General features: G+C 37.3%; 1 protein-coding gene across 1 annotated transcript; it reads right to left on the bottom strand.

Annotated features, from left to right (window-relative positions):
- Positions 1-2,220: 2,220 nt before the first annotated feature.
- On the bottom strand, positions 2,221-25,755 carry LOC140505346 (caspase-12-like). The gene is made up of 10 exons (XM_072611231.1): positions 25,532-25,755; positions 23,758-24,006; positions 22,775-22,852; positions 17,939-18,033; positions 15,646-15,819; positions 14,923-15,157; positions 14,302-14,448; positions 5,048-5,157; positions 4,401-4,516; positions 2,221-2,921 (listed from the first exon to the last, which is right to left on the bottom strand). Exons 1-9 carry the CDS (start codon positions 25,536-25,538, stop codon positions 4,418-4,420), a joined length of 1,194 nt encoding a protein of 397 aa, XP_072467332.1. The 5' UTR covers positions 25,539-25,755; the 3' UTR covers positions 2,221-2,921; positions 4,401-4,417.
- Between the last annotated feature and the right edge of the window lie 245 nt (positions 25,756-26,000).

Here is a 26,000-nt window from a genome sequence, read left to right as displayed (position 1 = left end):
AATGGTTGGACTCAGTTCATCCAGGAATGTGTCTACTTTTTCATTCAATGATTATCTCATGTTTACAGTAGTGACTATCAAATTAAAGTTTATTAAGAGGCTAACAGCAAATTATTAGATTCATTTGCTTGCTTTTATATCAACCTGCCACCAGCATCACAAAAGTAGAAGGAGATGACGATGGAGTGAGCAGCATTTTGCATTTTCCTTTGTTATAAGAGGTGCTATAGTTAGGGAATATATGCCCAAATGGTCAGTCTACCATTTATGAGACAATCCATATATAAACATATATAAAACTATTCACTCATATCACAATTATACATGTATGTGTTTCTATTCCTACATATATGCATACATGTATCGGCACAGACATATTACGATTCATTTTTTCTTGCCTTTCCTTTCTCAGTTCATGTTATCTAGGTTTAAAACTCCTTAGAATTATAATATGCTATAGTTTTTTTTTTCTAATGAATAAAATCTCAAGGACTTGGTATTGTGGACTCAGTGCTTTCATACTACACAGCTCTTATTAAGAACAGAGTTATTTCCTGCTTACATTATATTTATATATTGATAGGCTGCAATGATATTAATAGGAACAAATAAAGAAGTAAGAAGGGAATCAAGAGTAACCAGGGAAGTGCATTTTGGAATTTTCACCCTTTTCTCATTGGGAATATAGCACAGAGGCACAAATGGCTTACATTTACTTTGTTTTAGAAATTGGTGGCTTGTGTTCCTCTCAGGAATTATCACCAAAAAACCTTTTGAATTCAAAAAGGGAATGGAGAGGGAGAGAGAGAAACAGGGAGAGTGAGAGAGAGAGAGAGACAGACAGAGAGAGAGAGAGAGAGAGAGAGAGAGAGAGAGAGAGAGAGAGAGAGAGAGAGAGAGAGAGAGAGAGAGATGATCTTTTCAATCAAAATAACAGCTAAGCCAGGATTTTGTTTGGGGTGGGGGTGGGGTAAAGATTAAGGGGAGGGTTTATGTGAATGTTTTCATGAAAAGTATTGAAAGTTTATAAACATTTCAGAGCTAATGGTCACTAATTCGAGCCTCTACTTGCTTTCTTCCATTTAATAAAACTGTCTTCAAAATGATTGAGACATAGAATGGTGTTATAGATTGACATCGTGGTCTGAATTCAGGGAACAGCAAAACAAAATAAAACAGAGGTTCTGTCTGATAAATCTTGACTATATAATACTGGACAAGTCATTTAACCACTCAGGACTCTGCAGGCAGGTCTCTGATGCAAATTGTTGGAGAGAGTTTCCATAACAAGTGATTTCCCACATTGAAGAAATCATAGGTGTAGAAACTCTCCCTTAAAAGGGTAGGGAGAAGTGACATGAACACTTTCAAGTGAAGTGAATATTTTAGAAGATTGGGGGAAAGAGAAACTTGTGTATATTTTCCCAAATTCCCTTCCTGTAGGCTATGATTCAAAAAAATGAGGACATCCCTGAAAGGTGCCTAAGTCCTCTGAATTTTGAATCTGTGATACAAGAGCTACATGTGAGAAAAGTGATGTTTCCCATTATATTAATAACCAATTATAAAATTAGGATTACTTTTCTTTCTTTCTCTCTATTTCCTCATACAGGGACCAGCCCTTGAAAATCATTTCACCATTCTCTGAAGGACAAGGCTGATGGTTGAGACTGGTCTAATCCTTGAGGTACATGTTCCACAATCTTGGGGAGATGCTACACAACTAGGAGATACTACTTCTGTTTAGAGTGACCCACAGAAACTAATCTAGGTGCATTCCATGTGGTTGGACTCCTCCATTACAGTCTAAGTGAACTCAACTTGTGAAGGAGAAAATCAACCAGAGTTGTCTGGGTAGAGATGGGTTCCTTTGTCCAGTTTACTGGAGGTGGCTGATTCTCATGATCAAGTCATGTTCTCAGCAGGAGGAACTGAAGACTTTTGTCTACCTCCTTGTAAATATGTCCACCACCCCCCCATTAATTGTTCACCAATCAGGGTTGATTTTTACCTGTCACAGGCACCTCCTTTGTAAAGGTTTAACTACTTAGGGATCTCCATGGGTTTGTTTGTGGTTACCAAGAAAGACTATTGACCATCAATTTATTATCAGCAAGCCAAATTAATAAAATGATTATTAATTACCCAGAAACTCTGCCTCTTGGTCTTTTCATTCATCCCCAATAATACTTAAGGAAAAAAATATGAAACTATGATCTATTTTATGAACAATCAAAATAATGGTCTATTTTAATCTCATTTTTTTCAAGTGGAGTTCAGATAGAAGCAGGTACAGAAAAACAAAATTTCCTGCTATTATTCTTTTATAGATAATGATCTACTGACTATTGAATAGGCAGATAAAATGTTTTTAACATTGAATAAAAATATTAAGACATAAACACATCTGTAAGCACGCTGTGAAAGCATGATCTCTATACAGTTCCTACATCAGACAGGATGAAGTGAATTTTATGTATCTCATATGATTTTCACTTGGTTTTCCTCTTGCTTGGTTCATTCTTACTAGTTCTCTATATTTTGAAAGCTTTTTCTCTCATGTATTAAAATGTTGTTCTTAATGATTCTTATGTATGCATGTTATGGCTCTATTATTGTTGACAAAAGTTCTGTTTATGATAATAGTCCCAATTCCAGCAGAGTTGATTTGTTGATTTCTTGAGGTAATATTAAAGTATATACAGTGAAGTTCCAGTTTGTATGAATACTGAATCCTCTGAAGGGGTCACATTCATAGCATGGAGACTCTTTCATTTCTGGATAGTTTTGTGTTATTCTTTGCTCCCCATTCTCCAAAGTTATTCTCTCTTTTCTTTGGAGACATGGCAAAACCAACATCTCCTGCCTCTTTTTCAGTGAAGGAATTTTCGGGCTGAGACACTGATTCCAAATTTCTGGACCTTAAAATTCAAAAATAGAAGGTTACATATCAAGTTGCATATTAAATTATATATTAAGCTATGTATTAGGGAGTGATGCAACTGGTGAGGGATGTGTAACAATAATCCCTTAGAATGAGATCCACTCCCATAAATTCATGAGTCTGAATGGCAATAGGGTTAAAGCTAATTGAGTATCTACAAAAAAGTCAATCACCAGTATGGTGAGGCCCTAGAAGTGCAGGATCTTCACATTGCTTAAGAAGAAACAAACTAATTCCAGTCAGAAACAGACGTGGTCAGAACTTCTATATTTATAAGCAGCAGTAGTGGGCTTATAAACAGCAAATAAAAGATTCCACTTCAAAAGATATGATGGCAGTGGGGGTGGTGGTGGTGGTGATGATGGTGATGAATGCAAAGACACATAAGTGATAGAGTGTAAGTAAATAGAACTAGGAAAACAGTATATGCAATGACTATGATAGTGTAAATTCAAAAGGATCCTAAACATAAACCTAAATGATTTATAGTTATAATGACCAATCTTAACCCCAGAGGAGAGATGAAGAAATGTACTTAGATAATCTCTTTGTAGAAATGAGCAACTATTGATATGAAATTCTGCATAATCTGGCAAACCTACTTATCTGTATCAAAACTGATTTTATTTCTTTGTTACAAGAGGAGGTGTACTAGATTGCCAAGGGAAGCTCCATATCTACAAATGACTAAGATATCAAAACAAACAGCATCAATAAAACTCTTAAAAATAAGTCCTAAACTTTACAATGTGGCTAGCCAAGTGTAGACTGCTTTGTTGCCATCATCAAAAAAAAAGTCAGTAATAGCTTCAGAATTAAATTGTTATATTCCATTCAATTTCATGATTAGCAGTTGAAGGCATTCTAGTGACAAGCACTGTTCTAAGAAATATGATGAAAACTAAGGACATGTAAGATACCATACTTTCTGTCAATGATTTGACAAAATATTTGGAAACATAAGATATATTCCAATGAAACAGATGAAATAAAAAATATATACAGACCAGAAGCAAATAAAGTACAGCTTGAGTGCCAATTTTACACATCAGTTAGTTATCTGGATCACAAACCAGAACTGTGACTATTAAGCCCTGAGAAGTTTCTCTGGTTGATGTTACCTTATGACATACCAGTTTGAAATAGTGATTTCTTCTCTCCACAAGTACAACCAAAATCTGAATATCAGGCCTCAATTTGTCAGATCAAAATCATAAGTCAACTCTACTTCGGGCAATATTGAATTCATCTTCACCTTTAGAATCATGTAATGACCACAGGAGAATAAAATCACTTTGAGGTGACTCTGACCATCACCAGATCCCACACAGGAAATTGGAGCTTGCTAACCAGCAAGATAATAGATCAACCGCCATCTCCTCTTTGTGCTCACAAGACTTCCAGCTGTTGACACTGAGTAAAAAATTCTTGCTTCCAACCCTTTGGAACAACTTACCTTGCCATTGGTTAGTTTTAAATTCCTGGGAAGAGGTAGAAGTATCTTGTCATAGATAATCTTTCAATGATAGGCCTCTGTACTGGATCCTGTGAAGTCTCAAATGATTTTTGTACCTAAAATAATTGAGAGACATTTGTAAACATCTGGAAGGAAAATTAATTTCATGGGACCAATAGTGAACAATATAGTTTGATCTTCCAATAAAAGGAGGGAAAAGGTAAAATGGAATGAGAGTTCCTGTCATTTCATTGTATTAGGGAGCCTATGTACCTGAGGCAGCATCTAGCCACTAGGCAAATAAGAAAGAAAATCTCAGAAAATCAGGAGACAAATAAAGAGAATAGAATGATATTGAAGGTAAACTATATCTAGTTTAGAGTTTTATAATGAAAATAATGATAAGATAAAATACAAATCTTTGATTTTTTCTTCATCATAGCCACTATTAATGCAATTTGTTTTGTCCTATGGCTCCTAGGAGACAAGTGTAGATATTAGAATAAATGGATATTTAATTATTTATTTGGGGAATCTTGATCTGTCTCTGTACTGGACATCTTGCAAATTGTTTTACAAGAAAACCTGAAATGAACAAATAGGTTTCTACACCCAGCAGTGGACAATTCCAGGTAGAGTCTACCAACCTTCCGGAAAACTTCTTCCACATGACAGCACCAGGAGTATTGTTGAAAGCAATCAATGAGTCGGTTGATGAATAGGGAACCCATCTGATCATCTTCCAAAGAAATGTCATCTAGATATAATGGTATAAATAAGATTCAAATTCCTGACTTTCATTTTTGTCATTTTTAATGGAATTTTTGAATAATTGTGTTGTTATTGCTAGACCATCAATGACATCAATCTTGCTCACAAGATTAGCAGGAACAAAAAGCAGAAGATCAAGACCAAGTAACTTACTTTTGGTATCCTTAACACCATTTGAAACGCATTAGGATAAAAGGTATAAGAAAGCATTTAAGAACTTTTTGAACTGATACACCTGCCTTTGAAGTGGGTTTAACAATGAAGTAAGTTACAGACTTAGGACTATGTGTATAGAGTTCAGTTTCAAGTGTGGAATGATAGTTCACTGCTTTATCTTTTGATCTGGGCAAATTAGGGCACTGTCTATAAAAGACTGGGAATAGCATTAGCCAACTCTTAACTCAGCTTCAGAACTACTTTCCTTGTTCTATTCTGTGCTTATTTATGATTGTCTCACATGGCTCATTATATCTAGACCAGCTGTATTTATACTTCATTCCCTATATAGCCCTTCCCACTTCACTTGTACAGCCCTCCCCACCTCACTTTCCAGTTCTCAAACCATGATCCAATTCATATTGACCTTGATTCTAGAAAGGATGTGTTAACTTCCTTCCCAGTGGCTCAACTCATTATCTTTTAAAATCTCTCTCTCTCTCTCTCTCTCTCTCTCTCTCTCTCTCTCTTTATATATATATATATACACACACACATATATATGAGTGTGTGTGTATACATACATACACATATATATACACATATATACATATGTGTGTATATATAAATCTTCACATTTGTATCTTCAGTAATTAGTGAAGTACCCATTACATAGTAAGAGCTTAATAAATTTCTGTTAATTTCTTCAGTCATTCTATCAAGTCAGGGAAGATTAATGTGGATGCAAATGCCCTCTCCTTTAGAGTCTTTGAATTTGAAACTATCATGATATCATAGATAGAGTATAGGCAGGTGATATTCATAAATATGAGTTTTCGTAATATTGAAAGATACTTGATAGTCTTCAGCATCCACCAAACACTATACGGTTTTACTTGCATATTTTGTTGTGTCTAATTGACTCTCTATTTCTCACTCAAGTTTGTTGTTGGGGGTGTAAGCTCAGTTCCATGTGGACAGTCTCGGGCAGGTAAAGGTGAGAACTTCTAAACCTTAGAGTTCTCATGAGGCCCCCCAGGGAACAGCAGGGAATTGAGGTGTGAGACCGAGCTATCTCATGCATTTCCGCCTCTTCCCGTGAGAAAAGTACTGGGAGAGGGCATCCCTGCCCTTGAGATTGGCCCAGATCTGAGCCCACCTATTGTTATCTAACAGGAACGGTATTCATGTGCAAACGATACGGCAGGAGAGCTTAAGTAGGGTCAGGAAAGCCCGAAGGCTCTCTTAGCACTGAGGGGCCCTTACAGGACAGAAGGCCCCTTTTCCTCTCTTCTCTCTTCCCTCTCCCCTCTCTCCCCACTTCCACTTCTGCTTTCATTCTCTTACTGTAGGATCTTTGCCTCCTTGGGAGATTTCTCTCTCTCTCCTAAGGAAGAGTTCCCCCTGCACATGTAACCAAGACCCTGAATAAAGCCTAACCCTTGTTCGACTCTGGAAAGTCTCTTCTCTCATACGTTTATCCGGTTTGGCAAGCCGAAGACCGGCAATAGGTAAGGTAAGACTTGGGTAGCCCTCAGGCCTCTAGGCCTGGCAGTTGGCGCCCAAACAGGGACAGGCACAGATATCCTGGGTGCTTGGGACACCCGGAAGGGGCTGTGAAAGACGCGAGTCCCAAATCCTAGATTCGGAAGGAGAGAAAGAGTGAGTAGCTTCCCACACCCATGGGAAAAGGGCAGGGATGGGGAATCAATTGCCAGTAATAAAGCCAGAGGAACAGGAGGTCTGGGCTAAGATACTTTACAGGGAATGCAGGGAGGCGGGGGTCACTATAGAGTTAAACGACCTCCGAGAATTTTGTAAAAGGATTTGGAAGGTCTCTCCCTGGCTCGAGCAGACCGGAATATCAAGAGAAATATGGGGAGCGGTCGGAGAACAAATGACCGCTTATGAACAACAATGCCCCGGGGAGCTGGAGGATTTAGATTTCCTGATATTCAGTGTGATTAAAAGCCTTTTGGAAGGCCCGGAGAGCCCAGGGCGGGATTGGAATGAGAGTGGAAGCGGAGAGAGGGGAGGGGAGAACCCTGGCAAGCAGAAAGTTAAGGAGTGTAGAGAAAAAATAGGTTCGGAGCTCCACCTAGCAGATGGGATAGGCGAGGCAGGAGAATATATACCGTGTCTTCCCTCTGCGCCTCCTTATAGCACGCTCCATACTGGAGCAGATAGGACCTGCCTTAGCGGTCGCTCAGTACCCCGGCACTGGAAGCTCAAAGAAAGCCAGAGACCAGTATGGGGAATAGGAGGGTGCCAAAATACCTTAGAGACAATGCACCCAGTAAAGTGGGAGGCAGAGGATCACCAAGGGACCATATGGCCGTTGGTGATTCCAGGACTTAGTTTTAACATCTGGGGCAGAGACATCATGAGCCGCCTGGGAATGAGGCTATCAAATTTTTAGTAAGGGCCACTGCTGTTGCACTGGAGTCCCCACCCTTGAATTGAAAGTCAGACACCCCAATTTGGGTGGAGCAATGGCCCCTGACTCCAGAAAACTCCGGGCACTACAAATACTGGTTAAGGTGCAATTAGCACCCTGGAATGCTCCTGTGTTTGTTACAAAGAAAAAATCCGGAAAATTCAGGTTCCTTACAGATGTTAATCAAGCATTAGAGAGCCCCAGGCAGCAATACCAAAGTAAACAGCCAGTATGCATTCTTATCAACTTCACCTTAAAGGCAATCCTCGCTAAACAAAAAAGGGGAAGAGGTCGCCTAACACAATCAGAGCTTGATACAGTTGTCTCAAAAAATTCACATACTACTCCAGCTATGAGACATTTTGTGACTATTCCACAACAACCCCGCAAGGAAAGTAATACCCAGGCTGGAAATAAGGAAACATGGGCCATGGTAAAGGATACGGCCTCAGGGAAATGGCAAGGTCCGTATAAGATACTAATATGGGGTCCAGGGTATGTTTGTGTCTCCACAGGAAAAGGGGACGCGTGGATTCCCATTAGAAGGATCCGTAGGTGGAAACCGGTGTCGGAGATGACGGAGACGCAGGAAGAGGAGACCCTGGAGACCCCGGAGAAGGACCATGCACCACCTGAGTCTGCTACTGACAGCTTTGACCCTGCTGCCCAGAGAGGAAGCAGCACTCATCCCAACCACTGACATTGCTGCTCACTCCATCTAGGCATCTCCTTTCAGCGGCTGAAGGAGGACTTTGATATCACGAACCCAGGACACACGGGGCGGGGGGGAGTGACCAACTTTTCGCCTGAATACCACAGGCTTGGCCATTGACTGACTGAGGGGGTGGTGTAGTGTAAGGCGCCAGCACTGAGCTACTTCTCTTAGAATATGCTTTGGAGCTGGAGGAGAGAAGAGAGGAAAGAAGGAAGAGGGCCTTCTGTCCTGTAAGGGCCCCTCAGTGCTAAGAGCCCCTTCAGGCTTTCCTGACCCTACTTAAGCTCTCCTGCCATATCGTTTGCACCTCAATACCGTGCCTGTTAGATAACAATAGGTGTGCCCAGATCTGGGCCAATCTCGAGGGCGGGGATGCTCTCTCCCATCACGTTTCCCACTGGAAGAGGCGGAAATGCACGAGATATCCCGGTCTCACACCTCAATTCCCTGCTGTTCCCTGGGGGGCCTCATGAGAACTCTAAGGTTTAGAAGTTCTCACTTTTACCCGCCCGAGACTGTCCACATGGAACTGAGCTTACACCCCCAACAGTTTGTACTACTCAAAACAAATGAAATTTTAAAATAAAAATTTATAAGAAACTATAGAAGCTAAAAATGGAATGGTCCTTGGAGGTCCAAGCTTCACTCCCTAGAAGGCACCTTAGTGTTGGGGCCCAGCTCTGGACTGTGGCCTTCTGTATGGCGAGTTGAGACACCTGGAGGTGCTAACCTGCTTACGTGGCACTAGCTGGTCTAGTAAGCTGCGTGGTACTGGGAATGCCTCAGTAACAGGATAGGCTCCGCCTACAGGAAGGAACATGGGAGGAGCTCGGATGCCCAAATATATGCTGGGTGCATTGGGGGATCTAGGGAGTGATGTAACCATTAAAGAGTGTGCAGCTGCCAACTCGGGTGTTCTGTCTAGTTATTCCCTTCCCCCACCGGAGGGGCCGGAGACGTCCGAAGACCAATAGAGATCTAGATCTTGAGGTAAGATTCCAAGAGAAGCCCAGGGAGGGAGTGCTAGTGTAGGAAGCCCGGGAAACCTTAGTATTGAGAAAATAGCAAAAAATTTTAAGTATAGATTGGTGTGTCATAGTGGACTATAATTGATCCCATATGTAACACAAAAGAGAAATTGGCACTACACAAAGTATTTCATGCTAAGGTTATGGAAGTGTTACCCAATACCTTCAGACATATGGGTCAACAGATAGTACTTAAGTTAGTAACAAACAGATTTCAATGTCTCTGAATAACAGAAAATGTCTATAAATAAAGTGAGGCTTGCCCTTCATATAATCACAGGAAAGTCCTGCAAAGAGAGTACAAGTACCAGAAAGTTATGTGCTTGTTTTTTAATTTGTATCTAGAAGATAAAAACCATACATTAGTGATGTATCAGAACATCTCAGTGCCAGCACACATTTTTTTTAACTAATGAGAAATCAGAAAATATTTTTATTCACTAAAGTGATGTGAAAGAAGTATTCCTGTGTATGTAACTTCTCTAGCAACGTCTACTCTGACCATGGCAGACACTTTATATTTTTTTATCTTTTTTCCTTTAAGTTGTGGATGCTGTTTTTTTCTAATGTTTATTTATTTATTGTCAGTTTTCTGCATTCATTTCCACAAAATTTTGAGTTTCGAATTTTCTCCCCATCTCTCCTCTCCTCCCATCCCACAAAGCCTTGCATTCTGATTACACCTTCCCTCTATATGCCCTCCCTTCTGTCACACCCCTGACTTCCCTTCTCCCCACCTTCTCTCTTTTCTTGTAGGGCAAGATAGATTTCTATACCTCATTACCTGTACTTCTTATTTTCCAGTTGTATGCAAAAACAATTCTCAACATTCATTCCTAATACTTCAAATTCCAACTTCTCCTCCTCACCCCAGAGCCAAGCTCAGGGGTGATATTCAGATCAGCTGCTCAATTCCCACAGTGACTCAGTCAAGGGCTCCAAAAACTGGAAGTTGCCCCTGCAGTGGCTGCTGCTTGAGGTTCAGATGGCACTCCCTTCTCCTGGGTGAAAGAGCCCTCCCACTGACTTTTGGAGCTGTCTGTGGAGTTTGTGGGTTGAGCAATCTGGGCACTGCTGCTGCCCGTGGCTCCCTAAAGCCTGTTCTGGGACCTATCTCTGCTGCACCTCATGACACACACTGTGGTCAGCCCATGGCAGACACTTTGAAAACATACTACTAAAGTAAGTGTTAACCCTGGCAGAAATCAAGTTCAATTCTCAAAAAGATTCTTAGCCCCAGTGATTATACCATAGATTGCTAAAATGCTGAACTTACTCAGAATACTGAAATGAACCTTGAGGAGAATGCACAGCTAACATTTAACATTTTCTAATTTGGATATACAAGGCTTACAGGAATGATGATATGGGCTTTACACCACAAGTGATGATTTTTCAATGAGATCCATGTTTGTCCATGAACTCACTGGCAAGTGTGTATACTATTTACAGATTATTATGAGTCTCAGATTCATGATCCACTAAAGGAGATCCTCCCCCTATCTAAGATCTAAACTCATTATATCTCCAACAAAACAAGTTATAGAATGAGCTCAAGTCCATTTTCAATGTCTTCAGCAAAGGATTATAGTTTGACTAAATAATTTAGTATGCATCGAAACATGTAAGAAAGTGGAGCAATGGAAAATTTTTGCATAATAAGTATATGGCAGGATGGGAAACTCACCACTCTACAAGGGGTACTGCAAAGAAACATCCAAAACACCTATTTCCCAATGGGGAGTTAGTAATACATCTTGCTGAAGAGGTAAAGAATGATGGATAGCCATCTGGGTTGCTCCTAAGATGAAAATCCAATTCACCAATTGTGGAGAGCTTGATAATTCACATAGCTCTGACTCAGATGAAATAGATAATCTTTTGAGAGTGAGGGAAGCAAATCAAGTTTAGACTTGGAGCAAAGATGACTTTGTTTCAAAATTTTAAGAAAGTTGAATCCAGAGACAATCCCTTTTTAACCTACTGCTTCAGCTATAGACATCTAGTAAACAGAAGATAAGTAATGGAGCTGGAAGCAGGAACAGTCTAGGTCATCTATAAGCTCAGAATAGGGATTATGCCTCAGAATATCAATAGATACTTATAGTTAGTCTGGTCCATTCTCCAGTTTAAGAGGCCATATTAAAATTATGAGGCTTATTAGGTAAATCATAAAATCTAACAAATGTTTACAAAGAAATGATTATTTTTATAGACATGATTTACTGGAGCACATTTAATGTGTATGCGTGTGTCTATATATACAACTGCAACATATCTTATTATGTGTTGTATATAATTTGTGCATTTTCTAAGCAATGTGTTTTTATGGTTTTTGACTTCTTAGCTATCTGTGATAGTGTGCATGTGATACACTCATACTGTTTCTATTGGGGAATGTAGTTTCTGTACTTATGAACCTATCACAATACATAGAGTGAGGTTATGTGTTTGTTTCTTGGTTGAATAAAGTTTTAAGATACTTTACTGATTATGTGTCATGTATTATATTAGCTTCACATATTAACAATGCATTAATAGTATCTCTATTTAATTCTAGTGTTATTCACACATTAGGAACTCACATGTACTTTAGGTTTTATATTGAATATAAATAAATAACCTATGTCTGTTACATATTAAGTCTTGATGTTAATGATATGTCAACTATTATAAGTATACTTCATTTGAAGAGTATTTTCAGGTCTTTCAGACATTTCTCTGGAAAATAATGGCACCTTTACTCTGTTAAACCTGCTTCTTCAAAGAGACTGACCAAGAAAACAAGTATTCACAATGGAAGTGAAAGATGTGCAGAAGAAAGCAAACATCTATGGTTTTCAAGAACCTCTGTAAGAACAAAAGAAAGTTAAAGGAAGAGGGGTGGAGTATGTTCTTTACTGCTTCTCTTTTAGACTGTACTGCCTTTGAGCTAGGATCAGTGACTGAGACAAGAAACAGGGCAGGAAAAAGAGGGTAAAGGCAGTCTAATGAGCTTTTTTCTAACTTGGTTTATTTCCAAGACCACACTTATGCTAAAAAATGAGCTGAATTATCCTAACCCTTGAATTTGTTCAATTTACTTTGGCCCTCATGAAGGCCATGAGTAGAGTATGAACATTCTGAATCATGATTTATTGTTCCCATGGGGAATGCAACTGACAGGGCTAAGCAAAGTATTATATCCTGAAATTCCTGTTCATGTTTATAAACTGGCTAAAGATTGCCTAGGTGTGACAGAACTTGAAGCCACATATTCCATGGAATTGCTACTTGAGCATGCATTCTGATTATGTTCCTTTTCTTGATTGTGCAGCTACATACTGCTGCATCTCATCTGTTTGTCTTTGACCTGACTTCATTTTGTCATGTCTACACGATGAGATGCAATACCGAGGTGCTTTTAGATAGAATAGATTCAGAGAAGAGACAAGAATTGCCAGTAGTGGGAGGCTTTAGAAACACTGGGATGATATAAAGATATCCTGAATGCATCCTTTAGGTCACGAAATAAACACTGCCACCTAGAGACAAGAGAAGTGAATGGGATAGAACAAGCTTCTACTCTCTGAGAACCTCAAAGTATTTAGTACCTTCTTGGAGTCATCTTTGGGATTCAACATAGCCAGTGACTACCAGATTTCCTAGGGTCTGATACATACACTATCTAAAATAAGCTAATGGCAAAGAATTCCATCTAGTAGTAATATATCTTAGAGAGACTATAAACAATATTTAAGCCAGAACTTGACTAAAACTTTTATTAGAATGTTCCATCTTTTCTTACTACTTAAATCTACTTGGTAAGAATTTTCACTCCACTCATTATAACTATCCACAAAATGCTTGTGAGAATCATTCTTATCTCCTTTTCTAATGCTCAATATTGAACAAAGATGACTACATTCCCTGATGTTATGTCTTCCATCAAGTTTGGTTGTTATTGTTGTGGCTGTTGCTATTGTGGTCCTTTTAACTCTTAAATGTTAAAATGCACACACACACATATTTGAAGAAAGAAATTCATTAAGCTGGCAAATATTCAAAGAAAGATATCACAAATGAGATAGGGTCACAATCATGACATATGAGTCTTGTGTGAAGGAATCAAAAATGTTCAGCCTGAATAAAGAAAGGTCAGGGTGGGGGACTGGGGATGGGGAGCATAATAACTGTCTTCAATTATGTATAGGGTGTTAGAAAAATTTGATTTATTTTGATGGACTCTATAGTACAGAATGAGGATCAATACTTGGAAGTTAAAAAGAGGAAAAATAGGTTGGGTGTAAGAAAAATAAACAAGCAAAAAAGCAAAAAGACTTGTGTGAATCTGTCCAAAAATGGGATGGGTGTATCAGAAGACAATGCTTTCCCTGCAATGGAGGTCTTTAAACAAAGAGTGGAGGATGTGTGTTGTAAAAAGGACTCTTTTTTATAGACATGAATTGACTAAATGACACCCGAGGGTTCTTTCGACTTGGAAATTCTTTGATTCTATTTAATTATTTTGTCTGTGAATTTTCTTTCTTTTTTCTCTATAGTTTTATGTGATTCAGTAGCCTTATCTTTATCATCATCACTGTCCTATTGGTTTCAGGAAATCCTGTTACTATCAGCAAGGAAGCAAAAAAAATAGGCATTAAAATAACAAGGGCATTAGTTCACAATCTTCCCTATCATCTAAAGTCTCTCACTATACTAGGGACATAAATTTTCTTATTGGAAAGAGTATTTAAGGATAATGTATGGAGATGAGGCAAAGAGTTGTAAGTTCCCTTCAGAGAAGCCACTTACATGGAGTTGTAGAGTGAAAACAAATGAAGTCCTTCTCCACATGCTCTTTTGCAACAGCATCCTCCCAAAATTTTTTTTTGTCATCTTTAAATAACTCCACACCACGGACTGCTGAAGCTGCCGCTGCATCTTGTCCTGAAACCATTCCTAGAGCACATGGGTAAAAACGATATCAGTTGCCTATGTCAAAGTACCACTACAACGTTTACTAAATCAGTGTATTTTTCTTGGATGCATATTTTACAGATAATATGTATACACATGCAAGGACATTCACATGCACAGAAGTAATCCTTTTCTATCATTGTGAAAGAACACATTGATTTGGAATGAAGAAAAATGCAAACTTAAGGATGGATCTCTTTTGGACATATAGCAAATTACCAATAAGGAGGACACGTTCTCAATTTGTAAAGTAACTTGGTAACTCCTTGATGCTTCTGAGACATGGTAAATATAGTTTAATGGAATCTATTATTAATTTCCCTTTTCTAGAGAATAACATGGAGTTGTGCCTAGACAGTTGCTTCTTTCTCCCTGGGACAGAATAGATTAGCCTTCAAAGGTCACTCTGGATAAATGACTGGCCATGTTTATCATAATATACAACAAAAAACTCACCTACTTGACATCCATGAATAATGATAACTTTTGGTTTATGTCTCAGTCCATAACAGTTACTATTGTTGAAAATTTCAAAGATGGTATCATTGGCCAGGATATCTGGGTCTTCCTGCTTATGCTTTACCCCAAAGATGCCATCTTTGGTGCCATGAGACATGAACACAAGAAAGGTGCTGTCAGAGGACTGGTGTTCTGGAAGGTCAGCAAACTTCGTCAACGCTGACTTCATTTCCTGAAAGACATTCAAAAATTATTGACTGAGGGGCTAGGGTAAGTAAACCAGGTGATATGAATGAGAATAATTGACAAGAGAATTTGAATAGAAGAAATAACAATAACAATAGCTATTTTGTGACAAGCAATGTGTTAAGCACTTTACAAATGTAAACTCCTTTGATGCTCACAACAATTCTGGGAAGTAGCCAGTATCATTGCTCCCATCTTATAATGGAGGAAACAGTCAAGCAGGGGTTAAATAACTTGCCCTCATAGCAGTGTTGTAAGTGTCTAGGGCTGGATTTCAACTCAGATCCTGACTATTGGCCATAAATTCTGTCCCTTGCATTACCTAGCTTTCCTATAAGATGGGAAAAAAAAAAAAAGAAAGAAAGAAACACAAGGAGAGGAGACTGGTTCCCCCTGGCAGAGATACTGGTGATTCATTTTCTTTTAGGGAAAGGGAAGGCATGGGCAGTGGTGCTGTGGCTTTGTAGCCCTTACCAGTGATGTACAGTTTTCTTTGACATCCACATCATATCCCAGGTCGTCAAGCAGTTCCTTCATTCTCGGAATATCAAACTGAGCCATATTTCGTTCATTTAGGTGATCAAATTTAGTGTTAGAGATGATGAGAGCCAGGCGTGTACGGTTTACTTTTTCCATCACTGAATATATCTGTAAGAAATTATATTTATTTGTTTGTTTGTTTATGGAATGACCTGGCCACATCTTTTCTCACTTTCACCTCCACAAACTAGATTGCTTTGCTACCTAAATAATCCTAAGAAATGATAATAAGATCTCTGCCTAATTTTTGCTATAGGAATAGTGTAAGAAGGGGGTGAATTTCAGTAGGCATGGCTCTGCTTTTGCTGTTCAATCATGTCCAACTCTTCATGACCTCATTTGGGGTTTTCTTGGCAAAGATACTGGAGTGGTTTTCCATGTCCTTGCCCAGCTCATTTTACAGATGAGGAGATTATGCCAACAAGGTTTAATGACATGCTCAGCTAGTAAGTGTTTTAGGCTTACTTTGAATTGAGGAAAAAGAATCTTTTTTTTTTTTTTAACTTCCTTACTTACTTCAGGGCCAGCACTGTATCCACTGCACAGCTTATCTGCCCATTACTAGACTACATTTAATCTAATACTACTATTGTAATCTCCTATTCCCAATATGTCAGAATACTTATTTCTCCTGTTTAGAACACTTCACCTTTTCCATTTTCCCTCATTTCCCTAAGTGTCAAGCTTTTATCAATCCCCTCCTTCCCCAAAAGATGTTAAAGTTAAAAAGAGAACTTAATATTTACATACTTCAAACCTATATTTAGTTTAATTTTAAATGTTTTATTTTGGGCATACAGTATTTTCTTCATCTACTAATTTATAAGTCATTTAAAAAAATAAAAAGAAACCAGGCTGTTTTGTATTAGCTTTAATTGATGACTATGCTGGCTCTTTGATTGCTATTTTCTCTTCCCCTGTGACCTCTATCTTTTAAAAAATAGATTCTAGAATTTTGTTAATAATTAGTAAAGTCTAGCTGCAATTGACCTACGATTTTTAACTTCTGTTTATGTTTAAAACTTGATAAATAGTATGTTCTTTACTTCTACCGTATTCTTTTTCTCATAATCATTCAAAGATCACTAGTAATGACTCAGTCATCATATTTCCCAGTTTGGTACTCTATGACATAGATTATCTAGGCAAGGCAACATGAATTTCTGAAAGACAAGTAAGTGCTTTTATATTATTCCAGCATTTATATTTTCTTTAAATTTCCTGCTAGGCTTTTAATGTGTCGTCTAGTCCAAAGATAATTTTCCTTTACAAAACAAATTAACAAACAAAAAATAGAACAACTCTGCTTATGTAAGAGTTGAGCAGGAATGTCATCTTTCCGCTCTCTAGTCTCTTCATGCCATGCACTTCTATTAGTGATTTTTTTCTTTTTAATACTTCTCTTCACCTCTCTTTTTGTTGTTATTGTTCTTGTATGAACCTCTGATTTTATCAGTGGTCCATGAAATCCATTCATATTGCATCTCTTTAGAAGAACGCCAGCTTCTTGCCAACTAGGATAGCCTCACTTTCGTTTTTTTTGAATCTGCCATTTCCAAGAATATTCTTAGAATCTTCATGTCCATTATTGGCTAACTTCATATTTCCCTCCTACATTTTCTCCCAGTCATTCATGCTCGTTCTTCCTCAGTATTTCTTACCCTGAGTTGAAAACAGCTTCCTTGAGGGCAGGAATTTTATCTTTGTATCCCTAGAACCTCACACAATGGCTAATATCAGGTAGGTGCTGACAACATTTGGTGGAACTAAGTTGAATCTTTCCCTTCTAGAAAACCCATTGTATTATTATTGTATGTTCCATCTGGCAATCACCATAGCCTGCCTTGTAGAACAATTAGGTAAATCTTTCTCTTATTTCCTCCAATTAGATAAACGTTTTTAAAAAATAAATAATATAATTAACTTTCTACATTAATACCTGGAAGACTGTCACACAGTAGACACAATATATATTTTAAATGAAATGAGGGGAAGCACGCTCTTAGGGTAACAAGAAGGGTCAGGATTATGATTTTTGTTTGGGAAACAGAAAAGGAAGTCAGGGATGTATATCAGAGCTAGGAACTGAAATAAACTAGAAATTCTGGACATAGACCCCAATAGATTAGGGAGCTCTCCGTAACATTTGGGTGCTCTTGAGATATTTCTATACAATAAAAAACATTAGACTGATTCTCCTTTTACACTCATTCATCCAGAATGGTACCTCTTCCTCCTTTGCTTCCTTCAGCTCATGGTAGAAATCTGTAGGACTGAGTTTGACCTTGTTTAGAGGTTCAGCTGCCTGGATAGCATGAGGTCCTACAAGAGGAAGGAAAAAAATCCTTATAAGCCAGGATATCTTTTGATGCTGTACTTCTATTAGATCCCATTGTCATCATGAGAAAGTGTCTCTGAGAATGACAAACATATTCACATAAATAAAAGAAAACAGAGATGGAGGGAATCCTATTTTGAAAATCATACTTTCTTCTGAATAACAGTGAATGTTATACTTTGAACACTTAAAACTTATAATCTGTTTTTATCAATCTCTTCCATCTCTTGATGTCCATATATCTAATAATTCTACCACCATTTTCTCAGTCACCCTATGCTCAAAGAACTCTATGATTCTGGTAATGTATTAACCTTTGGATCCTATTAGTTGCCAAATTCTTTCATTTTATTCTCCAGAACGTATTCACATTCCTCCTTTCCTTTAAGTTCCCAGTATCACTACTCTACTAGTTTAGGCCTTCAATATTTGACCCACGATTTACAGTAAAAATCTCCTTACTGTCCTCTCTGCCTCTCATCTTTTTCTATCCCAGTCTCTCTTGAATGTTGCTTAGTCTTGCTGAAATAGTATTTTGATTATGTCACTCCCTTGTGCCAACATGCCTTTGCTCAATAACTCCCTATTCCTTACAAGTGTAATGTGGGGTGCTCAGAGATTCATGCCACAAAAGGTAAAATTTGAACTCCTTCTATACTCCAAGTCTCTCTACAATTTGTATCTCTGCATATCCTCTGAATTTTGCTCCTCCAGACTTTCCTACTTGGCTTTCCACTCCAGACTAGACCATCTGCCATATCCTGAGCATATTGTGAAATTTCTTCACTCTCTCTAAGTATAGCAAAGAAGTCATCACATCATGAATGAGTGATGAGAAGAACAGTGGTGAAGAATTCTGAAGATCAGAAAGCTAACTAGACGACAAGAAAAAGATACTGGAAGGGATAGGAATTCTGCTGCTACCATGGGATAAGGTGAATTCATGTTATCTAATTTCAACTGGCTACTTAATGCCAACAAAGCACTTCTTTTACTCCTCTCTAATTCTCTATCTCACTTTCCCCACAGAAGTTTTTCAGAACTTCCCTGTTTAAGTCTGCAACAGCATTCCACTTCCCAATCTCTTATGTACTTCCATGTATTTACTTAGCTAAAAAGTATGCTATTCATTCAAAGCTTCCTTTTTCACCTTTCAGTTGAATTCTCCATTATTTCTATTATTATAATTTTTGAAGAAGTGGACTTTACCTTACTGCTTGGAGCATATAGTATATATTTAATAATTGATTTAGATTTCTTTCATTCTCATTGAGGCCAATCCCTCTGCATACACCACTGACTCTATGCACTCCCAATTGATCTGACAGATTGACTTTTATCTTATCTCTCCATCTTCTCTAAGCATTATTGTCTTTCTTTATATTGGTTTTCTATATATTTCTATATATTGATTCTTGTTGCCTACAAATATTCACAAATCTCCCTCACACTTCAAAAACTCATGTATTTTCCTACAAATCCCACTAATTTTTAATCTACATCTCCACTAACACTTTCACCCTAATTTTCTGAAAAAGCAATAGTGACTGACTTCATTTCCCTACTCCTTACTCTTTTCTTCTACTCCCCTGTAATCTAGCTTCCAACTTCACCTGCCAAATGAACCTGATCAATCCAAAGCTGTCAATGATTTCTCAATCATCATATCTAATGGCTTTTCTGTCTTCATCCTCTTTCTCTTTGCAATACTTGACACTGTTGAGACTCTTCTCCTGGACAGTCTCTCCACCCCGTATCCTCTCCTGATTCATTCTAAGTTGTCTCGTTATTCTTTTTTCAGACTCTTTTGTTGGTTAATCATCCATATCACTCCCACTAATTGTCAGTGTACAAGCTCTGTCCTAGGCATTACCCCTTTCTGTGTCTCTTTGTGTGTGTGCGTATGAGTGCACGTGCGCATGTGGTTCTGCTTGTCTATTTGTCTCTCCTCTTTTTCTCTCCTTGCCTCTCTTTTTGACTTGTGTCTCTCTTCCCCTCATCAGCTCCCATGTGTTCAGTTACAAACTCAGTGTAGATGACTCCCTAATCTCTAGAGTGCGATTAAGTCTCTCTCCTCATTTCTAGTTACATATCATTAATCAATCAGTCAATAATTTTTTTTAATTAAGCACATTCTATATTCTAAACAATATGACAAGTGTTGGGGACAAAAAGAAATGCAAATTATAGTTTTTGCTCTCAAGGAGTTCACAATCTAATAGACATTTTAATTACTGAACATTCTGAACTAGATATTTCATAGACAAATCAAGCGCAAGATAATCAAGGTTGAAATCACTATTTTTCCCTCAAAACCCTAAGCTTAATGTTGAGGACACAAATATCATTACACAAGCTGAAGGCTATTCTTGATTCATCCATACAGTCAGTTGTCAAATGTTTCTATCTCCATGACATGCCTTCAATTTGCTCTTTCCTCTCCAATTATAAGTAAGCATCATGTCCCAGGTTTATGCCCTTATCACTTCATTCCTGGTCAATTATAATAACCTCCTGTTTCATCATTCTGACTCAAATATCTGTCTTCTCTAATCAAAACTTCAACTCAATTGTCAAAGTGATTTTTCGAAAGCATAGATCTGATCATGTTTGTACTCTGATGAATAAATTCCAGTGACTCTCTCTTACCTCTCAGTTCACAAATAAAATGTTTAAGCATTCAAATCTCTTCACATTTTTCCTATTCCTATCTTAAACTTTACTCTTCTTACTCTCTGACCTAGTAACTCATGTTGACTTTTTGCACTGATAGTGACTAATAGCAGAAATACACTATCTTCCCACCTACAATTGTTGGAATCCATGACTTCTTTCAAGACTTAATTCAAGCAGCACCTTCTAAATAAAATCCTTCTTGATCCCCCAAGCAACACCTTCCATGCCAAAATTACCATATATACATACATACATATATATACGTGTGTATATGTGTATATGTACACTCATATATGTATGATATATATGTGTATGTATATTTCTATATATTCATATAGACTTATATATGGGCATTATATCCCTCTCATTACAATGAAAGAGCCTAGTAGGCAGAAACAGTGCCACTTTTGTCCATTATATTCCTATCGTTTAGCATAAGACGCAATAGGCACTTAATAAAGGTTAATTTAATTGCCTGATTAAATTATGGTCATAAATAATGATGATAATTCTAAAAGTTATTGTTTTGCTTAAAAAAAAAATGAATAAAAGAGAACTGAAAGTCAGAATAAACCAGGATCTTATAAGACAGCATCTATGTGCTCACAATAACTTAAATTAGCAGACCTAAGAACATTAAAATCTAGGGTGTTAGAGGCATTAGCAGGGGTGGTTTCTGTCCTTTTAGTAATCTTTCAAATATCTTGGTGAACAAGATATGAGTTACCTAACTGGAAAAGGACAAATGTTAAAATGATTGAGAAATTATAATAATAATGAAATGGAACTTTAAAAAAATAGAGTGTATAATGGAGCTTGTGGCTGAAGATAAAAAAAGAAGATTGGTTGGTTAAAGGAGAATGCTACAGTGTAATGGAAAGAACATTCAATTTACAGTCAAAATACCTGTGTTTGAATTCCAACTGTATTAATTAATACTTACACATTACTGAACAAGTATTTTCTATTCAGTGGGCTTCAGTTGCCTTATCTATAAAATTAAAGGGGTATGCTAGATTCTAAAGACTCTCCTAACTTTAAATTCTATAAAAGTGGATATTTCTTAAATGATATATAAAATATGGGTAGCACAAATATGAAGAAATCATGACAAAATAAGTACAGTAAGATTGTATGTAGTACATGGAAGTAAGAATTTCTCAGATCCATTCCTTAGGCTCTATGTCATATGAACTTATCTCACTCCAGACTGAGGTAGGAAAAATTTTTAAGGACTCCTCTGGAATGTAATTGCACCATTTTTGAAGAAAAATGTTGTTGGTAGAGTAATGGATAATCACTTACATTTTTACTATATTATGTAAGTATATTATATTATATATATTATAACAACATAATATACATATACACACACACACACACACACACACACACACACACACACACACACACACACACATATATATATATATATATAATATACAGGGTAGCTAAGTGCCAAGTGCCGGGCCTGAAACTAGGAAAACTCATTTTCCTGAATTCAAATCTGGCCTCAGACAATTAGCTGAGTGAGCCTTGGCAAGTTACATGACCCTGTTTGCCTCAATTTCCTCTTCTGTAAAATGAGCTGGAAAAGAAATGGCAAACCACTTCAATATCTTTGCCAAGAAAACCCAAAATAGGGTCACAAAGTGTCAGATACAAATGAAAACCAATGAAAAATACCAACATGTGGGTATAAGAACAACTCCAAATTCATTATTTTATTTGGTCTTCCCAATAATCTTGGAAGAAAGTCAGATAAAAATTCATTAGCTCCATTTTTAGGTGAGGCAATTGAGAATGCTTCAGTTTAAAATATCAACATGAATACACAGTATGAATAAGTAGAAAAGCCTTAACTTGAACCCAGGTCTTCTGTTTTCTACCCCCAAACTGTCACTTTTGTATCACACTACTTATCTGAGCACTAAGTACACACTACTTATCTTTGCATACTATTTCATCCCTCTAAGTTCATTTACAATTTAAAAAAAGAATAGCAGAAATGGGCTTCAATTCCATTACTTGCTTTGGAGACATAGTTACCTAATAAGAGGGAAGCCACTGCCTGTGACATCCCTGCATTTTCTATTAGCTCCGAGTTTTCATCTTCTGGTTGGATTCCTTACATAAAAGAAGAAGAAGAATATGAATATTATTTTGCTGGTTTGGGAACTTATGTCACTTGTCTTGAATATAACTCACATCATTTAGTGGTTATTTTAAGAAAGTTTTTAAAAGCTCACAAAAATTTAGAATTGCCCATAGTTACACATATAGTATTAGATACAATTATTTATATACTCATCCTCCTGATTACAAATCCAGAAATCTATCCATTACAGTACTTTCTTTCTTACAAGTCTGCGAGTCATCTTTCTCTGTAATTTCTGAGTTACAGGAAAAAGGGACCTAATCTGTTCTTCAAACTACCTTTAATAGCCAATTGAGTTATCAAAACTTACCCCTAAGTAAATGATATGAACACCAATTTAGTGATTGAAGTTTCTTCTGCTACATTTTTGCTTTAGTAAATGAAATTCTGTCAGATGACAAAAGGCAAGGGAGGGAAAACACTTTTAGGTTTCCTTAAAGTTTTAGCCCACAGAATAGCTTCTAATATGGGTAAGGACCTAAGGATCTGAATTCTAACATCCAAAGGTCACATACTAAAGAAAGTTGGATGAGAAGATACAGATTGCTCTCAAGAGACTGAATTACTCAAGCTTCCAGTCTCAAGAGAAAGAGTGCTTCAAGAAAATGGCAGATACCAGGTTGGAATCCAATTATAAGATTGAGGAGTTGAGGAGAATAATAGTTAGATGATGACACCAAGCCATGGGGAGAGACAAGTGAAAGGAGGTCATTGGAATACCAGAACTGAAACACCTTGAGGATGGAATCAATCTATTTTTCCTGTGCCTTCTAGAATAATAATGAAGCCAGATACTGGGTTCTAGATACAAGGGGGATTATGAGAGGAGAGATAACATGATATAAGTCTTTCAGGTCATGCCATTGACTCTTACCTGAATGCAGCAGTTTTGAGGCTTCCAATACCCTTTTGATAATAATTTGGCCAATTTGGTCACTTTTGTCTGTGACAATCTTAGCCAAGTCTCCACTCCTGTCCCTTACTGATGAAAATTGTTCTTTCATATTCCTTATCTGGTTTGGATTAAAAACACCTTGCACCGTCAAATCATCAGGAATATGTTTAAATAATTTTTTGGCCCCGATCTTTACCCAATTCATTAGATCATCATCCTTCTTTTGCTCTGTTAAAAGAACAACAGAAGTGTTATTCACAGTTTAGAGATCTTGTCAGAAAATCATTCCGTTTCAGAAAAGAAAAACCTTTGGAAATAATGCAGTGTGACTAATGACTTTACAGATAAGAAACAAAGTTAGCATAGGTAACAAACGCAACACCTATGTTTGGTCCATGCTTTACTACTTTCTAACAGTGGTGAACAGTTCATTTTACTGTCAGCCTCATTTTCATCAACTGTAAAATGCGCTAAATCAGATATTCTCAAGGACATTTAAGAGATCAGAAGTTCTATGATTCTATGAAATTGAAGCCCAAAGAAGATAAGAGAGAGTCATATTTTTTCCTATTTATATCACATTTTTGACAGAGTATAGCCATTATTAAAAACGAATAAAACAGTTAAAAATAGTGTTCCTTTTAAAAAAAAGAATATGAGGTTTTTGAGCTGTTATGAAGCAACACTGTTTCCTGTAGTGCATAGAATGCTGAACTTGGAGTACAGAAAAACATGACTAAATCTCACCATGTGTATTTCCTAGTCAATTAATCTCTGTGGACATCAGTCTCATTTGTAAAATGAAGATAGTGAACAAGAAAACCTCCAAGTAATTTTCCAACTCTAAATCTCTGATCCAGGAACTACATTCAGAGAATATAGCTGCCATTTGTTCAGAGGAGAGATTTTAAAAGTCATCAGAAAGAAATATGCTGAGATGTTTTCTCTGTAAATACAAACACTCTCTTACATAAGCAAACCTCTTTGATAGACAACTTTGAACATAACTATTTGTGAGGGATTTTTTTGTTTGTTTTTTAGTGTGAGGTGGAATGGTGTGAGGGAAAAAGGGAGAAGAGATTGGTTAAAGAAGGTAAGGCAACATTGTTTGGGCTCATGGAACAAGGTTGAGGGAATTCTTTTCCTCCTTTTCATGAAGTCAGATTGGAACTGTATCCTGGGTTCTTGTAATCGTCATAGAAAGGACATGAGAAAAATAGTCAGAGGACCTAGGTTTGATTTTTCACTTGTTCTCTTAGTTTGTGTGACTGTGGGCAAGCCTCTACTAGACCTCAGTTTTCTCCTCTAAAAAATGACAGTTTGGGGCATAACAGTCTGTACCATCCCTTTGAGTATTAAAATTCTGTGAAGCTGAGGCTTATAGAACTTTAGCAATTTAATCAGTCATATGCCTGGAAAATAACACAATAGGAAAGGGAAAAAAAATAACACAATTTTGTTCAGAAGGCAACCTGAGCAAAAGCATAAATAAGGAAGCAGTATAAAGTCAGTTTTTCTTCCTCTCTTTCCAGAAGTTTGCAGATAGGATCTAACTCTTGGGTCCTTGTTGTCATTCCCCGTACATAAACCTGGCCTAAGAAAAGTTCTAGTTTCACAAAGCAGCACTATCTTCAGAAAGCAATTTTCTTATATGTCCTTCTCTTCTGAACTCCCAGGTTAACTAACAGGAAAGCAATGTTATTAGTTAGGTTTCAGTACTCCCACTCTAAAAACAAAAAAGATCCCCACTCACCAGCCATGATCCTTGGTCCTTCTAACTCACCAGTAGTGCAAGACAGTGAAAATGAAAGTATAATTTAGCCTTCTTCTGAACTTCCTTCGGGGAAAAGGAAGGGAAGGAGGGCATTAAAAGATTTAAAGAGTTGTTTTCAGCATTCCACACGATGTGAGTCATTATTCTCAAACTAGTGGGGTTTTTTTTTCCTGTGCAACATGAAGCCATTTCTTAGTTTTTCCATTTCCTCCTTACACATTCACCTCAATCCTGAAAAGTTTTTGAAAGGGCGAATACCCCGGTTAAGAACAATAGTCGAATATAAATTTAAACATTCTTTTTATTGGTGCTATTGATTTCTCTGAGTACTATGAGTAGTCTGTAAGGCTGGAGATACTTTCTTCAACTTATTTTTAATAAAGGTCAAGGATAGACAGGAAACAAAAACAAAATATCAGATTTGCAGAATATGCAGACCATTAATTCT

Source organism: Notamacropus eugenii, chromosome 5 (assembly GCF_028372415.1).
Source record: "Notamacropus eugenii isolate mMacEug1 chromosome 5, mMacEug1.pri_v2, whole genome shotgun sequence".
Lineage (NCBI taxonomy): Eukaryota > Metazoa > Chordata > Mammalia > Diprotodontia > Macropodidae > Notamacropus > Notamacropus eugenii.
The sequence above is the reverse complement of the archived record's forward strand: the minus strand, read 5'-3'. Positions and strand labels throughout refer to the sequence as shown.

Excerpts from the sequence above, each read along its gene's own strand:
- LOC140505346 (XM_072611231.1), bottom strand. Across the intron at positions 18,034-22,774 it reads AGTGGCTTCCCTCTTATTAG|GACCTCATGCTATCCAGGCA; the intron begins GTAACTATGTCT and ends TTCCTCTTGTAG. Across the intron at positions 14,449-14,922 it reads TATTCATGGATGTCAAGTAG|GAATGGTTTCAGGACAAGAT; the intron begins GTGAGTTTTTTG and ends CATGTGCTCTAG.